Source organism: Notothenia coriiceps, unplaced genomic scaffold (assembly GCF_000735185.1).
Source record: "Notothenia coriiceps isolate Sejong01 unplaced genomic scaffold, NC01 NC01_scaffold00010968, whole genome shotgun sequence".
Classification (NCBI taxonomy): Eukaryota; Metazoa; Chordata; class Actinopteri; order Perciformes; family Nototheniidae; genus Notothenia; species Notothenia coriiceps.
The window spans coordinates 15,784-34,660 of record NW_011343669.1 but is presented as its reverse complement, the minus strand read 5'-3'; the positions used below and the strand labels follow the sequence as shown (position 1 = coordinate 34,660).

General features: G+C 38.6%; 1 protein-coding gene across 1 annotated transcript in view; it reads right to left on the bottom strand.

Moving 5' to 3' along the window:
- Positions 1-8,584: 8,584 nt before the first annotated feature.
- Positions 8,585-18,877, bottom strand: part of LOC104946371 (heterogeneous nuclear ribonucleoprotein K-like) — a 15,734-nt gene continuing 5,441 nt past the window's right edge. Inside the window, exons 4-14 of the mRNA XM_010772196.1 lie at positions 18,428-18,541; positions 17,955-18,083; positions 16,571-16,896; positions 15,244-15,297; positions 14,921-14,960; positions 14,246-14,261; positions 14,075-14,092; positions 13,028-13,060; positions 12,840-12,907; positions 10,542-10,711; positions 8,585-9,473 (exon numbers count right to left, since the gene is read on the bottom strand). Of these exons, the coding sequence (XP_010770498.1) occupies positions 9,443-9,473; positions 10,542-10,711; positions 12,840-12,907; positions 13,028-13,060; positions 14,075-14,092; positions 14,246-14,261; positions 14,921-14,960; positions 15,244-15,297; positions 16,571-16,896; positions 17,955-18,083; positions 18,428-18,541 (999 nt within the window). The 3' untranslated portion in view covers positions 8,585-9,442. The remainder of the gene's footprint in view (positions 9,474-10,541; positions 10,712-12,839; positions 12,908-13,027; positions 13,061-14,074; positions 14,093-14,245; positions 14,262-14,920; positions 14,961-15,243; positions 15,298-16,570; positions 16,897-17,954; positions 18,084-18,427; positions 18,542-18,877) is intronic.

The following is an 18,877-nucleotide window of genomic DNA, read 5'->3' as shown; positions in this document are numbered from 1 at the left end:
AGTGTCATGTATTTCACGTCATGTGATCGGCTCTCGCGATCGACCGAGAGTGAATATCGGCCGATAACGATCGGAGCATCCCTAATATTTACCTATTAATGTCATTGTGTACTTGTATTTCTTCTTCTAACCTTTCTTGCATGTAATGATGTGTCTTTGTCAAATGTTTAATAAAAGAAAAAGTGTTTAAAATGTTTTTTAAAGTTATCAAAATAAAGGAACATGGAGAGTTCTAGGTCTACAGTTTGTTCTGCCCAAACAATGGGTTTCATACGGGAGCCAACTCTATCCTGGAGTGTTAATAAATAATAATGCTCCAAATCCACTGAAGGGTTAATAGTGAGAAATCTCCCTTTGGTGTCTTATTTATTTATTTATTGTTATGATATATTTATGTCATTGTGTACTTGTATGACTTCTTCTCACCTTTCATGTATGTAATTATGTTTTGTTTTGCAGAAAGAACATTTAATAAAAAATAAGTTGGAAACAAATTTTAAAAAAGTTATCAAAATAAATGAACATGGAGAGTTCTAGGTCTACAGTTTGTTCTGCCCAAATAATGGGTTTCATACGGGAGCCAACTCTATCCTGGAACATGTCCGGCACCATGATGTCTGCTTCCTGGATGAAAGCGTGCAGATCAGATGAACAGCAGTGTCCTGGACAGGAGACACCCTCCACCATCTGACATGTCCACATGCTACGTAGTGTTAGCCAGGAATTCTCTTTTTGCCTCCTTTCAAATGGACTAATGATCAGGTGTTGTGTTCAAACCTGGATATATAACACTAGCTAAAGACACATCTTTTTAGATTAGCTTTTTATATTGTTTCATTTATTTTATAGGTCTTTATCTTATTGTATTCATCTAACATGCTTCCATAGCAATCTTTTTTTTTTACGTTGGTATTTTTTTGTCATGCTTTTCCGGTTATTACCCGTCCCCTTGTGTGTTATGAAGGTTTTCCTGCATGTAAACGGTCTGCAGAGTCACAAACCCTCAAAGTACACCCTGTAGGAGTAAAACTCTAACACAGAAAAGACCTGTCTATGTTGCCCCAGAACGCCTCGTTGGACATTTCTCTTTTTCCATTTGTTTCTTCCGGAAACCGCATGACCGGAACCAAAATGGACCAATCCGCGGAGCTCCTTGCACACCAGGACCGTTAGCGTACATTTTCAACTAACAGGGAGTCCCATTTATAAAAAGGGAAACTTCTGCAGCGATGGGGAGTCAAGACTCAGAGAGACACGAGGAGAGTTGGAGCTTTGATGTCAAACACTGATGGGTTTATTTAGGAGTATCGGCCGGAGAATTCACATCACAAGTCCAAGAGCCAGAGGTTCTGACTTCACGGTAGAGTTGCCACGTCAAATCTGAAGAACTCTACCCCAGACCCGTGTGTTTAGTTCAGAGAGAATAATCAACATGCTGCATAACAAGATAGCTGATAGAGGTGTTATGATTCTGACGCCAACAGGCAGGAGCAGGGAGACAAAACACAGAGCACAGCAGCCAAGGTTACAGGTGCCTGTGCTCAGTCAGGACAGTTTGAACTGATAAACTGGGTCAAAGTTATGGAACTTGGAACATATTTCCCCAACACCATTGACTTGCATAGAGCTCCCTGGTTGGTAATAGACGAGTTGGGATGGTGGAGAAATGCTCTCTGCAGACCCATCCTCACAGCGTTTATAAACCTTTTTCTTTCTCAATATCAAGCCACACTTATTGTTTTTACTTCGGCTGTGAGTGTTTGTGTGTGCTCAGGATCGCCGACCCGGAAACCACACCAGCCCGCCAGTTCACTGAGCAGGCGGGCTGCAACAAACGACTAATTTGATAATCGATTAATCTATCGATTCATGAAACGATTAATCGACTATTCGGACTATTACTGTATGCCTTGCACAATTTCTCAAACGCTCTGATTTAGCCATCAACTTTTAGATTTAGCTTGAGGTTGTTTTAGGCATGTGGAAACTAACAATGAAGACAATACAGATGAATACTTGATTCAAAAACACATATATTATTAAATTAACTAAACACATTTTGAACAAAACTAACATTGCTTTTTATTTAAATAAAATAAATAATATTTCACATCAAAAGAAACAACAGTGTTTTAACAAATGGTATTAAATAATCTGATGACAGAACTGTAAACAGAATAGCTGAAACTTTAACAAAATAAATAACTCAGTTACCTCTAATCATTAACCCATGTTTGTATCATTGAGCTAACTCCGTGTGTTGCTGCTAGCATACATAACAGCTGACGTGGNCTGTATGGAAAAGATGAAAATTAACTCCTTGTAAAACTTACGTCCTGGAAAATGACATTGTCTCATTAAGGATGTGAGACCATGAAGATGAAAATGAGTTTCTCGTCTAGACTCATGAAGATGACAAATGAGTTCTTGTTATAGACTCATGAAGATGAAAATGAGTTCACGCTCTAGACTCATGAAGATGAAATGTGTTCATGTTTCTAGACTTCATGAAGAGGAAAATGAGTTCATGTTCTAGACTCATGAAGATGAAAATGAGTTCATGTTATAGACTCATGAAGATGAAAATAATAGTTCATGTTCTAGACTCATGAGGATGAAAATTGTGGTTCAGTGTTCTAGACTACTGAAGTGAAAAATGTGTTCATGGTCTAGACTCATGAAGAGGGAGACACAGAAGTATTCTTTAGACGGACCAAACATTTAAAACAAAGGCCACTCAACACAGTCGGACAGTTACGTAGCGTCAGATTGTGGCTTTAAATCAAGGGTATTTACATTATCACGTCGAGGGTGTGCCGAAGGGTAGTCTAGTCGGGGAAGACGTCAGTGTACAACGAGACAACAAAGAAAAAAGTGTGCCTAATCTCTGCCGTTTGGCGTGCGATTTCCTTCTAGTGAGGTTCTAAATAGAGGCGTGTGACTTTTTGTAGTGGCAACGTAGAAAGACTGAGATCTTTGGCCCGAAATCGCGTACAAGCGCAACAAAACGTCGCGCATACTTCACTTTGGCGTATAAGTTGTGGTGCGGGGCCTCTTGTCGGAGAGACGACCAGAATCAACAAACGTGTTTGAAATGAAGGAGTAGTGTTCTCTTCTTTTGTTCCATTGTGATTGTAGGAAAATCAGAATTAGCGAAGGAACTCTACCCAAGAATTTCGAACAAAGGTCTATATAGACGTCAAAATGCGGGGTGTCGGCCGACCACTACCAATTACCCTTACACCCCTGAAACCCCACAATTAAAGAAGAACATTGGCTGTAACACACACACACACACACACAACACACACACACACAACCACCACACACACACACAACACACACCACCCACACCACACACACGCAACACACGCGCGCGGGGCCTTCCCAACGGTAAAAAAGGAGCCATCTCTACTAGACTCGAGGTCACCCCCGACGACGGAGTCGGTGCCTCCGGTTTTCTCCGCTCCGCCTAGTTGCTGCTCTAGCTCTCCGTCGACGCGGCCCTGCTCTCCCTGAGGTCCGCCCTCATGTTCGACGACGGAACGAGCCGACTCCTTGCGGCCCCCTGCCAAAGTTAGTTCATGAAAAAATAATATCAGGCTCTTGCAACAAATCGTCTATGAGATGTTAATTCATCTTTACTTACCAGAATTTTTCATGACTCTACAAAAACAAATTTCCTTTTGTAAAATTTTCATCGAAACGAATGTTCATTTTCAGGACGTAAGTTTTACAATAAAATGATTTTCCATGAGTCTAGATCATGAATTTCAATTTTTTTCAAATCTTTTTCCAAAATGGGAGGGTCTTTTAAGGGAAAAACCAAAAAAAAAAAAAAAGGGAAAAACGCTCAATTTTCATTCCTTTTCATTGGAGTCTAAGGAAAACAAGAAACTCATTTTTTTCATTTTTCTTCATTTTTTTTTGGGTTCTCAACCAAAATCCTTTTATGAGGACAAATTTTGTACATTTTTTGTTTTCAAAGGGGGGGGGGGGGGACGGTTTTTAAAGGGGGGTTTTTTAGCCCAAAAAATGTAGTTTCATTTAATTCCAATTCTTTTTTTCCATTTTTTTTTTTAAAAAGGGGTAGTTTTCCAAATTTTTTTTATCAAAAAAAAAAAATGGTTCAATCCGGGCTTGGGGGTTCATTTTTTTTCCCATTTAACAGTTTTAACAACGGTCTTAAAAACACAAAGGGTTAAAAAAGTTCTACCCTTTAATTTAACAAAAAATTAATCAAAAAAGAAAATAACTAAAAAAGGGTAAATTTTCAACCAAAAAAAAAAAAAAAAAATTTTTAGGGGTTTAGAAAAGTTTTTTTGACCATGTGGGAGGGAAACGGGGATTTTTACCCAGGGTGGAAGTTTTCAAATTTTTCGGGGGGGGAGGGGGGAACTTTTTTGGGGGGTCTTAGGGGGGGGGTTTCAAAAACGATGAACCTTTAAACCCCCAAAATTCGAACCCGGGCCGGGGAAAAGAAAACAAAAAAAACAACCCCCTAAACCCCCAAGGGGGGGCCCAGGTTTTGGGGGCGAAAACCTTCCCTTACAAAGGGGGCCGGGGGGGAAAAGGCGGGGGAAATCGGGGGGGGGATTTAGGGTTCTTTTTTTTTTAACATTGTTTACCACAAACCCCTCCCCGGCGAATTCGGGGGTTTATTCTTTTTTTCCAACCCCCTCAACAATTTTTTTGTGTCAACCCCCCCCCCCTACCCAGGGTGGGGTTAGGAAGGGGGCCCCCCCTTTCATTTTTTTTGTTTCCCCTTCAAAGGGTTAACCCCTTCCCCCCCGGGGGAAAAAAAAAAAAAAAAAAAGGGTTTTCGGTTTAGCCTACTTCGGGAAAAAACCCAAAAAAAAGAAATCGTAGCGGAAAACCCGGATTAAAAAAAAAAAAATCGGTTTTAACTTTTAAAAAAAAAATTGGGGGTGTTAAAAAAAATTTAACGGGGGCCCAAACCCCCAAAAAAGAAAAATAAAAAATAGGGGGTTAAAAACAAACCAGTCCTTACTTCTTTCCTTTTTATTTTCCCCTTTTTTTATTAGTTTTTCGGGTTCGGGGGGACTTCACCATTTTTCTAAAAGAAACAAATTTTGGGGTTCAGGAAGGGGGGTTTTGGGGCCCGGTGAAAACCCCCCCCAAAAAAGGGGGGGTTAGAAAAAAATTAAAAAAAAATCAGGCGGGAACCCAAAAACCCCCAAGGGGGGGGGGACAAAAAAAAAAAAAATTAAAGAAAAATTTTGAGGTTCAAAAAAAAAAAAAAAAAAAAAAAAAAAAAATTATTTGGTTGTTTTTTAAAGGGGGGGGGGGGGGGGGAAACCAAGGTTAGGGGGGGTTTGGGGTCACCGGACGGGGTCATTTTTTTTTTTTTCTTTTTACATTTTACCCTTGGGTTTTTTGTTTTAAACCCCAAACCGTTCGTTTTTAAAAAAGGGGAAAAAAGGGAAACCCCAAAGTCGAAAACCCTTGGGGAAGCAATTAATTAACTTTTTAGTTTTAAAAAAAAAAATGACCGGGTTTGTTTTCGAATTCATTTTTTAGTACTTCCCAAACATAGAAATTTTTAAGGGGTTTTATTTTTTTAAATTATGACCTTGTCAAAAAAAATTTTTTCCCCAAAAAAAAAAAAAAAAAAAAAAATTTGTTTTGTAACTTATTACTTTTAAAAAAAAAAAAAATAAACCTTTTTTATATTAACCCCTTTTATACCTCGGGGTTTGGGCCCCCCCAAAATTTTACCAATTTCTTTACCACCCCTTTTTTTTTTTTATTTTTCTGCCAACTTTGGGTTTTTAAAAAAACCCTGGGGAAAAAAAAAACCTGGGGATTTTTTTCCCCTTTTTTTTCAACCCCACCTTAAAGTTTAGTTTTTTCATAATCAAAAAAAAAAATTAGGATTTTAAAAGGTTTCTTTTTCCTCTTTATTTAAAAGGGTTGGGGTGGTGGGGGGGAAAAAAAAAAAAAATGGTTTCCTTATGAAGTGGTCACCCCCCAACTTACCGGTTTAGGGAAGGAACCCCAAAATTCTATTGTTTGTTTAATTTTATAACCCGGGGGGGGATTTCCCTTTTATTATTTCGCGGGGTTCGGGGTTTTTTTATGTACCATTAGGAAATGGGGGCAAACCCTTTTGGGTACCCTACACCCAAAAAATTTATTCTTTTTTTTTGAAACCTTTATGTCGCCAAACCCTTCCCCCCCCGCCCCCAAGGGGGGGGGGTGGGGGGAAAAGGGGGGCAAAAGGGGGAAAAAAAGGGGGGATACTCTCCGAACGGAAAGGGGGGGGTTAAACGCCCCGGCGGGTACTTTTCCGGGTTTTTTACCCGGTGGGGGGTTGAAACCAAAAAACCCTCTCCTTCCGGGGCTTTGCCAGGTGTCTTAAAATTTGGGTAGTTTTTTACGGACCCCGATCTCCCGTTTTTTACGGGCGGGTCAAACTCCAAAAACGGGGGGGGAAATTCCCCGGGGGGGGGCCGGGGGGGGGGGGGGGGCCTTTCGAAAAGGGGGTTTGGAAGAAGCCCCGTGAGGGAAAACCGAAAAATCTTTTACCCTTTTTACCTCCTTTTTTTGTCTTTTTAATTTAGGGATCCTAAAAAGGCCTGACAAAAAAAACATTTTCAACGTTAAAAATTTTTTTTGGTTGGGAAAATTTCCTTTGAATTAAAACCCTAAGATTTAATTCCCGGGGGGTAACCCCATTTGTTATCCAAAAAAAAAGTTACCGGAACCCCATTTTCAAAAAAAAAAAAATTAAAAATTCAAAATTGTTTTTTCCATTTAGGGGCGACCTAAAAAAAAAAGGGGTCTAACAAGGGGAAAAGAAAAGGGGGGGTTAACATTTTTCAGGGGGGGGGTTTTTACCCTTTTTTTTTTTTCCCAAAAAAAAAAAAACAAAAAACCCCGGCCCCAACCCTGCGCAGGGGTGGGGGGTGCCTTTTTTTTTGACTATTGGCCTTTAAAAACCCGGTCAATTTGGGCGACCCCAAAAAAAAAACCCTTTGGTTGTTGGGCCTTTTTAACCCAACCCCCGCGTTTGTCTTTCCAGGGGGGCCGGCGGGTTTGAAAAAAGGACCCCCGAAAAACCAAAAAACCCTTGAACACATATTTAATATATAAAAAAAATTTATTAAACCCACTTAAAACTTTCGAGTAAAAAAAAATGACTTTTTGAAAAAAATCAAACCACCTAAAAAAATCCAAACTTATAGAAAAAAATGAAAAACAAAACCGAATGAAAAAGATGAAATTGTCCTTCCGGTGTTTAAAAAAAAGTTTTTTTTTTTTTTTTAAAAACGGAGGGAAATTAAAAAACCGGTCTAAACCGGCTTACAAAAACGTGTAATAGAAAAAAACAGGGGGTGGTTCTTTGTAAATTTCAACAGAGAACATTTCTTAAAGGCAAAAAATTAATCATGTGAGACCAACAAAGGGAAAAACCAACTTACTTTGGTTATTTCAATTTTACAAGGAATTTAGATAGATAGAAATAAGAATTTAAGAAATTAGATCAACCCTTTAAAAATTTTTATACTAATTTACGGACAAAAATTTAACACTAAAAACCCGGTGAACCCTTTCTAACTAAAAAAAAAAAACTAAAAAAAAACTTTTAAATACGTACGATTCTTTATTGAAAAAAAAAAAAAAAGTAGGTTGAACGAAAAAAAAAAATTGACTGTCGGACATTAAAGTCAGAGCTGTTGAGTGGCACAAAAAAGAAATTATACAAAAAAAAATAATCCTTCGTTCGTTATTATTCAAAAAAACTCAAAAAAAAAAACCGCAGATCCGAGCCCGGGAGTTAGGTTGAGGGTGTCTAAAAAAAAAAAAAATGTTTTCTTGTAAACTTTTCAACTTCACTAAAATCTTATTGAATGGGAGGCTCGGATCGTCCAACCCTTTCGGGAAAACCCCAAAACCACCCCCCCCCCCCCCCCCGGTTTTTCCGCTCGTCGTCGTTCGTCCTTTTTTGTGTCGTCGTCCTTTGTTTACTTTGCATCGTCATCGTTTCAACCTTTGTGTTCGTTCGGGTCCTCGTATCGCTCCGTGCTCCGTTTCCTTTTCTGAACCGGGTTTTTTCGAAAATTTTATCTTTCGCCGTACAAAAAAATCCTTCTTTACACAAAAACAAAAACCAAAAGAATTCAAAATATAGTGAAAGTAGCGACAGTAAAAGTAGTCATTGTGCAGATTGGTCTATTTCAGAATAATATATATGATATGTTTTATAATGATTGATCATGAAAGTGTTCTCAAAGCTGGTAAAGGTGCAGCTAGTTTGAATGACTTTGTATACTGCAGGGTAGCTTGTGGATTTACTCCAGGTGGAACTAAAGTCTGATTTAACACTTGATTAGATTTCACATCATTCATCCAGATCTGTAAAGTACCTAAAGGTATTAAATACATGCAGTGGAATAGAAGTACACCATTTACCTCTGAACTGTAGTGGAGTAGAAGTACTAAGAAGCACAATTATAATTCTGAAGTAAAGTACAAGTACCTCTAAATCGAACTTAAATACAGTACTCGAGTAAATGTTAGTTACTTTACACCTCTGAGCAGAAAGTAGAGCCACGCTGCAGAACTGTGACAGACTTTATTTACTAAACTCCTGCAGGAGGTAACAGGACAACCAACATGGACTCTGTATGCTCCGAAACACACTTTAAAAATGCTTCAAAATTAAACACACTCATGGATCAAACAGATCAGATGTTAAGGTTGAATCACAGCCAGTCATGAGCGGCAGAAAAGACATTTAAAAAAAGATGACCTAACCTGATTGATGACGCAATCTCCTTCCAAGAAAGTAGGGCCTATTTAACGTCAGCACTCATGACACTAATGTTTACTTCATGTAAATATATACACACACTTTATACAGCGTCTATTTTTGCTTCATCACACTGGCACATTTATCCCAACTTAAAGCAAAAGTAGGACATCTATTTGGGAAAACCCCAAAACCAAAATAGGGCCTCTTTAAGTAGGATTTATTTTTCATACACACATAAGAACCAACCAAGCTCTTGCAAGAAGGAAATGTCAAACTACTTCAATAAAGCCCCCTCTTACAAAAAAGCACTTTAAAAGTATGCTGAAATTGAGTAAAAATCAAAGTTTATTTTAATGGTACTTCACCATTCTGACACCATGCAGCTTTTGAAAGTGTGCTTAAAGGTTTTAAGGAGGGGAAGAAACAAAATGTCTTTACAAAGAGATTACATTCTGCATGCTGCACTGAAATAAAGCAGAAAAACACAGATGAGTTCACTCCACGAGAATCTGTCCGACAGATTTGAGATTCAAATGAAAATCGTTGTGTTTTGTGAGAAAGAAAAAGGGGAGGAGAAGCAGGGGAATGTCGGCTCTGAGGAGGAAGAGGAGGAAACAGTATGGCGGCATGGCTTCTCTCTTCTTCTTTATCGCTCTCCTTTTTCTAGAAGAAGCGACCAGAGTACTGCCTCACACTGAAACCAGAAACACATGAAAGTAGGACAACATTAGGAATATTTATTGGAAGAGGAACGTGAGATCGGATGCTTCACACACATTTTTATTGTGGAATGACAGCATTTATTTAAAAAAACATGCCACTAAATAGAAAAGCTTCATGACTGCTTAGACATGTAGAGAGAAGGAGAGAAGGAAGTGTGTGAAACTCAACATTAAAACTCACATATTTCTTTCTTAAAAGGCGCTTTGCATTACGTCCAAAAGTTACACACTGATTTCAGATCAGGCTGAAGCTTATGATTGTTTGTGCTGTGGAATCATGACTTTCTCCATTGTTTTGTTTATAAAAAGGGTCGACAATTCTATATATAATAAGTATATATTTCATATTATTACCAGAAGCAGCAGGTCCTCACATTTGAAGAATATAAAATCTCTCTAGACTCAAAATAATAAAGAAGAATTTTGAAAATGGAAAATATCCGATTCCAGAAATCCACGGACTGAATACATGAATGCATCGTTAGCAAATTAAAACATAACATTTAAGAACTCTTATAAAGTAAAAAAGGATTGTTCTAATGACCAACAGGGGAAGTTTAATTGTTATATTTGTTAATTAAACATTTCAAAACAGAGCCTGATTTATGGAGCATTTTTTATTCCTCAAAATACAAACAGATTATCAAAACTGAAAATGAAACAAGAACATTTAACCTAACAAATCCAAATTAGCACAGTTTTTAATACATAATGCCTATCTTGCAAACACAACATTTTAGAAACCTCAATAGGAACAATGATTGCATTTATTACTAACGATCTGGGGAAGATTTAAGGAGATATCTAGATTTAGTACTTCCTTCACCTGCAGCGTGCCCCTTCAGAGCGACAGCAGGCTCATAATATGTTTGATGTATTTCTTTGTGTGTGCTTTACCTGACTGCAGACACTCAATAAAGCAAATTAACTATCTTAAAAACAGCAACAAAACCCATGTTTACTTCCATGCAGAGCAGACCCACAGATAGCAGCTCTTTGTGGGTTGGGGGGGGGAGGGGGGGGGTCACTGGAGAACGTGCCTGTTCTGCAGCAGGTACTGGGCGTTCTGGATCTGGTCCTGTGTGCCCGTGATGGTGATGATTCGGTCCTCGGAGCCCTCTAGTGGCTCATCAATCTTGATGGAGGCTCCGGACTCGTGGCGGATCTGTTTGATCCTCTGGCCCCCCTTCCCGATGATGGAGCCCGCCAGCTGGGGAGCAAAGGAGGGTTAGATCAGCAGGGAAACGTGTCTTAAGGTCTTTGTTGACAGCAACATTTGTTGTTTTTGAAACTTTTGTAACCAGCTGCAGAGCAAAGGAGGGTTCAGGGTTCATACACTTTTTCACCAATGACCTCTCCATGACCTTTACCTAATTTTCCATGACCAAAAACATTACTCAGCGTACCACTGAAAATGGTTTATTTTAACTTGGAACAGGAAAATAAGGTCTGAAACATGTTGTGCCAATCTAAAACAAATCAAATAGTAGGCTAACTAGCTTCTACACGCTAAAGCAACTGAAATCTCTCTCCAGCAAAACACCTCGTCAGTTAAATGCCATTTTACGTTTCATACGATACAGTATTTATTATCATTATAGTATTACTATTTCGGCGATTAGCTAAAATATGAATTATATTTGATGCAACTTTAGTTACATTTCCATTAATTTTCCAAAACTTTGGGAAAAATATGGTTTTCCATGACCTGGAATTTGCATTTTGAATTTCCATGACTTTTCCATGTTTTTAATGAGCGTAGGAACCCTGAAGGTCTTTATTTACAGCAAAATGTGCGGTTTGTAACGTATAAATAAAGACGGCATTTTCATAATTGTGCATTTAAATAAAAACATATGAATAGAATACAACATAAAAAACAAAAAAAATTATTTATCAAAGCAAAAACAAATTTGCATATTATATATTTTTATTTCATATTTAAATATGTTACGATTTATTATTTTCTGTGTTTGTTACATTTTTTCCCTATTTTCTATTTCTCTCTTGGTATTTTAATAAATATTTAAATATATTTAAAAGGGAATAACAAATATATTAATAAAAAAATATATATATTCAGTTTCAGTTATATATATTCCTGGTTGTGCTTTTCGATTCCAGTTCTTTTCGGTTCTTGATTTCTAAAACCTGGACATACTGTGGGTGTTTCTCAATGTCGAGTAAAGCTGCTCCAGAGCCACTATTTCAAGCATACTACCGAGGCCGGCGTACTTCGTAGCGAGACATTTCGAGGCGGCACATGTGTAGACTCCGGTCTTAAAATCCCCACAATGCTTTGCGCACGGACCAATTTCCCCAAATCTGTGGCGAAAATGTAAGGCGGGGCCTCTCATATGACGCACACCTGCACACCTGCTCGCCTGTTCCACTCTTCGTTTTCCGAATGCCACGAAGGATTCTTGCCTAGCTTCTGAAGAAAGTGACTCGGAAGACATGTGCTACCAAGCAAGCATCCTCGACATTGAGAAACACCCTGAATCTCTCTGATTGCACTGTACAATCTCTTGTAGATTTTCTTGCCAATATATATATTCCTGGTTCTGCTTTTCGATTCCAGTTCTTTTCGGTTCCTGATTTCAGTACCCAACCCTAGTAATGACATCTTTGTTCATCCGTATGAAGGGTCCACACTACAGCAGTAGATGTGTTTATCCGGCTCCGATTGAGGATAAAATAATCAATGTTTCATGCTTACACTGACTTTTTACAAACAGGAAGCGCTTTAGACTGACTGTTAATCTGTTGATTGGATATTTTGGCAACAGCATGGTGTTTTTTAACTCCATATTTAAAGGTGACCAATCATGCAAAATGCACTTTAGTACGTCTCTGATACATGAATATGTGTCCCCGGTGTTCCAGGGAACTCACCAAGTGTCAGAAAACACAACCCTCTCTATTTTCCTCCATACCCAAATCTCTTAAAAAGGGGCTGCAACGGATCTGATACAGACTGATCCAGATTTGAACACTTCTATGACGTCACAGAAGTGGCGCTACGGCTATTGGGCCAACTCCACCAATCAGGAGGAGACAGCCACGGACATTGCCGTTGGAAAGCGCTGGAGACTCTGTAGTACATATGCCAGGCCTGTAGATGGTGCTGTTCTCACAGAATCAGCCCATGCAAAGACAATGTTAAATTGAGCGAAATGAGGAATGGATAAAATGCATGATCTGTTTGGTATTTTGAAAAATAAAAAGTATAAATATGCCTTATATAGGAATGGTACTACACTATATTATTCAAATATAGCATGATAGGTCCACTTTAACTAAATTAAGTCTTTGAAGCATTTTTTTTGGACACTCACGTCTTTTGGGATGGTGACTTGTGTTGTGATGACTGGGCCTCCGATGTCGCTGTACGAGCCTCTGCCGCCTGAAATCAGGAGATAAAGAACATTTCAGGTGGTTCTATCTTTGACTGAAGCATGCAACAAGAAGCCCTTTAGGTGTGAGGGGTCAAGAGAGAAGAGACATGTAATCCATCCCCACTCACCAGACTGGAAGTGCTCCCAGGAGGAGTTGTTGTCTTTAGGAGAGGAAACAAGAGAGTGAGAAATGAAACAAACCAGAGGAGGAAGAGTGATGGAAAACATAACTACAGAAAACACCTAAAGTGAACCGTTCCTCCCTCTATGTGCTCTAAATAATAAGGAAAGGGAGGCAAAGGGACCCCCAGGGAGAGATTACATTTATCTAAATTATTATGATGTATTGAAAATAATTTTAAAATCTAAAATAGTTAATAATGTAGTGTTTATTATTTTTAAATGAAAATCCGAAACTGTGTTTTATTGACTCTCAACATACTGGATACACGTGTGTGTGTTGTGTGTGTGTGTGTGTGTGTGTGTGTGTGTGTGTGTGTGTGTGTGTGTGTGTGTGTGTGTGTGTGTGTGTGTGTGTGTAAAGTACCATGATATCTTACATTTACAGAATTTAGTTTAACAAAAATAATATTTTTTCTAAATGTAAAATAGTATAACAATATAAGCTGATCTGAATAAAAAAGTAATTTTATTATGATAATCAGAATCTGTGTTTTATTTAGCCTATGTATGCATGCTGTATGCGCGCGCGTGTGTGTGTGTGTGTGTACGTGTGTGTGTACGAGTGTGTACGTGTGTGTGTGTGTGTGTGTGTGTGTGTGTGTGTGTGTGTGTGTGTGTGTGTATGACTGTGTGTGTATGACTGTGTGTGTGTGTGTGTGTGTGTGTGTGTGTATGACTCTGTGTGTGTATGACTGTGTGTGTGTATGACTGTATGACTGTGTGTGTGTGTGTGTGTGTGTGTGTGTGTGTGTGTGTGTGTGTGTGTGTGTGTGTGTGTGTGTGTGTGTGTGTGTTTTCTGAAATCAACTTATAATGATCCCATTTCTCTGAATTTGAAATGTTAATATATTGCATTACTACTTTTAGCCAATTTAATTTAAATCGGTTATTTGATGTTGGGGTGGGGCAATTGAATTTAAAACCTGTAATATGTTCCTATTTCTCTCGTTGTGTATATATGATCGTTAGGGGGTCCCCAGTATTTCTTCTACCTTCTGAGTGTTCCTTGTCTGAAAAACAATTAGGAAACTCTGCATTAAAGGAAGATCATTGTACAAGTGTCCCTGATGAAGAGGACAATACGCAACATGTCTAAAACTAATTATTACCACAATTAAAACAATGACATGACTTTGTTTGATTAAATAATGAATGTCACTCACCATATCCTCCTCCTCCCTGCGTGTCAGGATCGATGGAAAGGAAAAAAGATGAACAAGAAACAGTTTAAAGGACGCCGTAATAAGAGGACATTTTGATAGTGCTGGTGTTAGCATTAGCTGTGTACAAAATAATATATTATCGTAATTATTTGAATCCTATAAATTCAATATATGCAGTTCTGAATCCCGCCATATTTTCCCCTACATTTTTAGAAATACTTTAAACATTTTCTGATGTATATGTTCTTCAGACCTAAAGGACGCCTGTTCAGGTTCCGTTTTTTTTATTTTCAGCTCAAGTTCATTTGTGCTAGCGCCGGTGGATCTCCGGACTACGTACTCAGCTGCTCCGCGGTAACCACGGAGACAACTGTTGCCAGGCAACAACAGGCCCCGGATCAGTGTGCGAACACACACACACACACACACACACACACACACACACACACACACACACACACACACACACACACACACACACACACACACACACACACACACACACACACTACTAACGTCACACACACACACTACACACACACACACACACACACACGGGGGGAGCAGCACGGTGACCATGCCTGTGTGTGTTACACTCATAAAGAGGAATCCCAATCACCTCGTCTGAAACATATTTCACAATAAACGACATGACACACATATTCACACACTCACCATGCTGTCGAAACGGTCTCCTCCTCGGCCTCTTCTGTCACTAAACACACATAATTATATTATATTAAATGCATTTATATATCCAACAAATACATGTTTTATACCAATTTATTTACATTTCATACATTTTATTTAGGTTCATTTTACACTGATTTGTTTAGGTATAATACTTATTGCAGGAAGGGACATGCAGACTATGTGATGACCTGTGATCAGTTCAGACTCTGAATTGGTGGTGTTTTTTACCTGTGTATTTTATAAATGTATATAGTATAATATCTCTATCATATCATGAGTTATTGATAATCCTGGCCTGTCCTCACCTCTGTCTGTCGTCCATGCCGCCGTGATAACTGCCATGAGAGAATCTGTCCCCCCTGGAAACAAGGACAGCGAAAATGTTGGAAAACTAAAATACAAACTTCCTACGGTTCCTAATCTATGGAGGGCTAAAGCTGCCGTTACAATTGACACATTCAAAATATACTTTGGAAATGAATTCACAATAATTCATAAATTACAATAAATAAGCAGGTTATTGAGAACATTATTAATACATAAAAACATTTATTTTTTGTTATTTTATTTTATTCAAATTTGATTAATTCTCTTTTTGTTGTTGTTGTTTTTTTACTTAAAGGGTACCAATCATGCAAAATGCACTTTTTGATGTCTTTCATACATCAACATGTGTCCCCGGTGTGTCAGGGAACTCACGCAGCGTCAGAAAATAAAACCCTCTCTTTTCCTCCGTACCCAAATCTCTAAAAACGGGGAACAACGGAGCTGATCCAGATTTGCGTCCGATATGACGTAATATCTGAAATGTGGACCCACGGCCCTATCAGAAACGTTGCTATCAGAAACAATGCCCAACTGTTTTGGACGTAATATGGTCGGTGTTTACATTAGCATCGCTAACATGTACTGGAGAGCATGTGTGTGAAGAAGCAGGAAGTAAAAAGGAACTCACCTTGTGGTATAACCGGCAAGAGAGAAAGCCTTTGAGCTCCATACTGTTTCAGAGATAATCCTTGATAATCCATGATATGGCGTTTCATCACGGCAGTATTTAGTTTAGACAGTAGCTGCCGGGTCCCGCATGAGCTCAGACCCCTACTTTTTGATTTATTTTTAAGCACTTTGAAACAGGAAGTGAAATAGAGGGATATGAGGCATGGCTAGAATGGGTGATCTGTTTGGTATTTTGAGCAAAACACTTCATAGACATGTTTTTTATATATTTTTATATATCTGAGACCTATGCTATTGGCTAAAAATAGCATGATAGGTGACCTTTAACACTTCTAACCACACCACAGTAATCCATGCTTAGGAACTGTTTGTTCCCATTATGTCTTACCACACTACTTATGTGCCTGGTTTCTAAAAACACACCAGGACTAAATCCTTCGGTACACCGATCCTCCCTTTTTTTTACAAATGTATTGTACATGTCCCCCACTGTGGGACGTTTAAAGCGTCTCTGGGTCTGAACACCTTCCTTTTAAATAAAGCCCATAGATAGAGAGCTTAGATGTCCCTACGTCTGTCCTCTTGAGTCCGAAATGTTATGGTATTTCATAGTTTTTACTGTCTTTTTATTCATTATTTTTAAACCCTTGTTGACTTTAAAGTGCCTCTCCTCACCCTCCTCTTGGCAGCGGTGGAGGAGGAAGAGGCAGATTTCTCGCTCGGCTCCCTCCTCTTCCTCCTCCTCTGTTCAATGGAGGAGGAGGAGGACCCCGTCGCGGGCTGATGTCATCATAGTCCCGTCTGGAGGAGGGGGGCATCGGCCTGCTGCCTCTGGAGGGGGGAGGCATGTGATCAAAGCCCCCTCGAACCCTCATGGGGAAACCCCCTCCTCCGATTGGTCGTCTGCCTCGCTCCTCGAAAACAACGGTGAAGCCGCCGTAGTCGTACGTCTCGTTGTAGAAGTTCGGGTCGTAAGGCTGCGCTCGGCCTTTGATAGGCGCCTGTGGAATAAAAAGGGAATTATTAAAAATTATATATATCTATCTAACTTGTATTTATTTGTTCATTATTCATTTGATTTGATTATTTCACAACATTTATTTCTGGAAATTTAATAAAAAAAGCTGTAAAAAACTAAAAAGATTGCTTGTTAAACATTTACTTTATGATATTTAAAGTTGTCTTTATATAATGTAATGTAATTATATAACGAGTAAAAACTGTGAAAAACAGCAGTCTGTGCTTTTGTCATATTGACCTCTAAAATGTCCGAATTGACCAATCAGAATCGAGTATTCGATTAAGCCTTGCAGAGATGGCAAAAGTTCACACATCCTTTACTCAAGTAGAAGTACAGATACTCGTGTTTAAAAATACTCTGGTGAAAAGAAATACTGACTAAACTTCTTTACTCAAGTAAAAGTAAAGAGGCTTTGAAATGTACTTCAGTAAAAAAGTACCCATAACTAGCAGCTGTTTTAAAGAGTACCTGACCTCCCTTTATATTAATAGAACAATAATGTCATTGTTAGCTAATGAATGTTTCCATGCTGAACAACGGCAACATGACAACGTTTTCATTGGTCCCTCTTCTTTAGAGAAGACCAGGAAATGATGGATACACGGATCGTGTTCAAATCAATAGGCACGCAATGACTCTAAATAATAATGATCACGCCACCAAACACACATTCAAACTAAAGGAACCAGCCTGTTTGGAAAATGTGAGAAGTAGAAAGTACAGGTATTTGTGTTCAACATGTAAGAAGTAGAAAGTACAGGTATTTGAGTTCAAAATGTAAGAAGTAGAAAGTACAGGTATTTGTGTTCAAAATGTAAGAAGTAGAAAGTACAGGTATTTGTGTTCAAAATGTAAGAAGTAGAAAGTACAGGTATTTGTGTTCAAAATGTAAGAAGTCAAAGTAAAAAGTTGTCAGAAAAATAAGTAGTGGAGTAAAGTACTGATACCAGAAAAATGTACTTAAGTACAGTAACAAAGTATTTGTACTCCAATGCTTCCCACCTCTGAAGCCATGTAATAAAGTAAATTAAGACTGACCTCGGCCACCAGCTCCAGGATAACTTTTATACACTCGACGACTCGCTCTGGTTTCCCTCCGACCAAAACCACTCTGTCGGTGGAGTGAGGACAGCATTCCTGGAACAGCTTGATGGTGGTCTGGGTGTTCTGGGCAGGAAACAGGAACATATTAAACCAATTAAATCCACTTTGATAACTCTGCTACTAAGCTATGGAAGGACAATGCTGCCATTACAATAAATAATGACACTAAAATATGCATACATGAAATGTGCCTGACAAACATTTCCGTATTTAATTATTTATGAATTAATTATATTTAGTTTACATTTTACTTTATTACAAAGCATATTTTTTTTATACATTTTCAGCATTATTATTATTATATAAACCAATAATGCCAGATAAAAAGTAGTGTTTTCATACATGTATTTAACGTCATTTCTACAAACAAACTTGATTATTTTAACAATTAATCTCCTCTGTCCCACCTCTCTCAGCTCCTTAATCTTGGCTCCTTTCACCCCGATGATCCCGCCCGCCAGGCTCTGGTGGATCAGCAGGCGAAGCTCCGAGTCAAAATCTGTCCCACTGTAATGCTGGTACTAAAAAAAACAAAAAACAAAGCAACATCAGAGTGGTCCTAGAGCCCAAAACTCTTTACCAACCCTTAAATACGAAATATTGGGCCACTCCCAATTTCTATTAAAGGGGTCATATTCTGCTGATGTTCAGGTGTATATCAGTATGTAGTGTCTCTACTTTAAAGAGTCCTCTCCTGCTGATGTTCAGGTGTATATCAGTATGTAGTGTCTCTACTTTAAAGAGTCCTCTCCTGCTGATGTTCAGGTGTATATCAGTATGTAGTGTCTCTACTTTAAAGAGTCCTCTCCTGCTGATGTTCAGGTGTATATCAGTATGTAGTGTCTCTACTTTAAAGA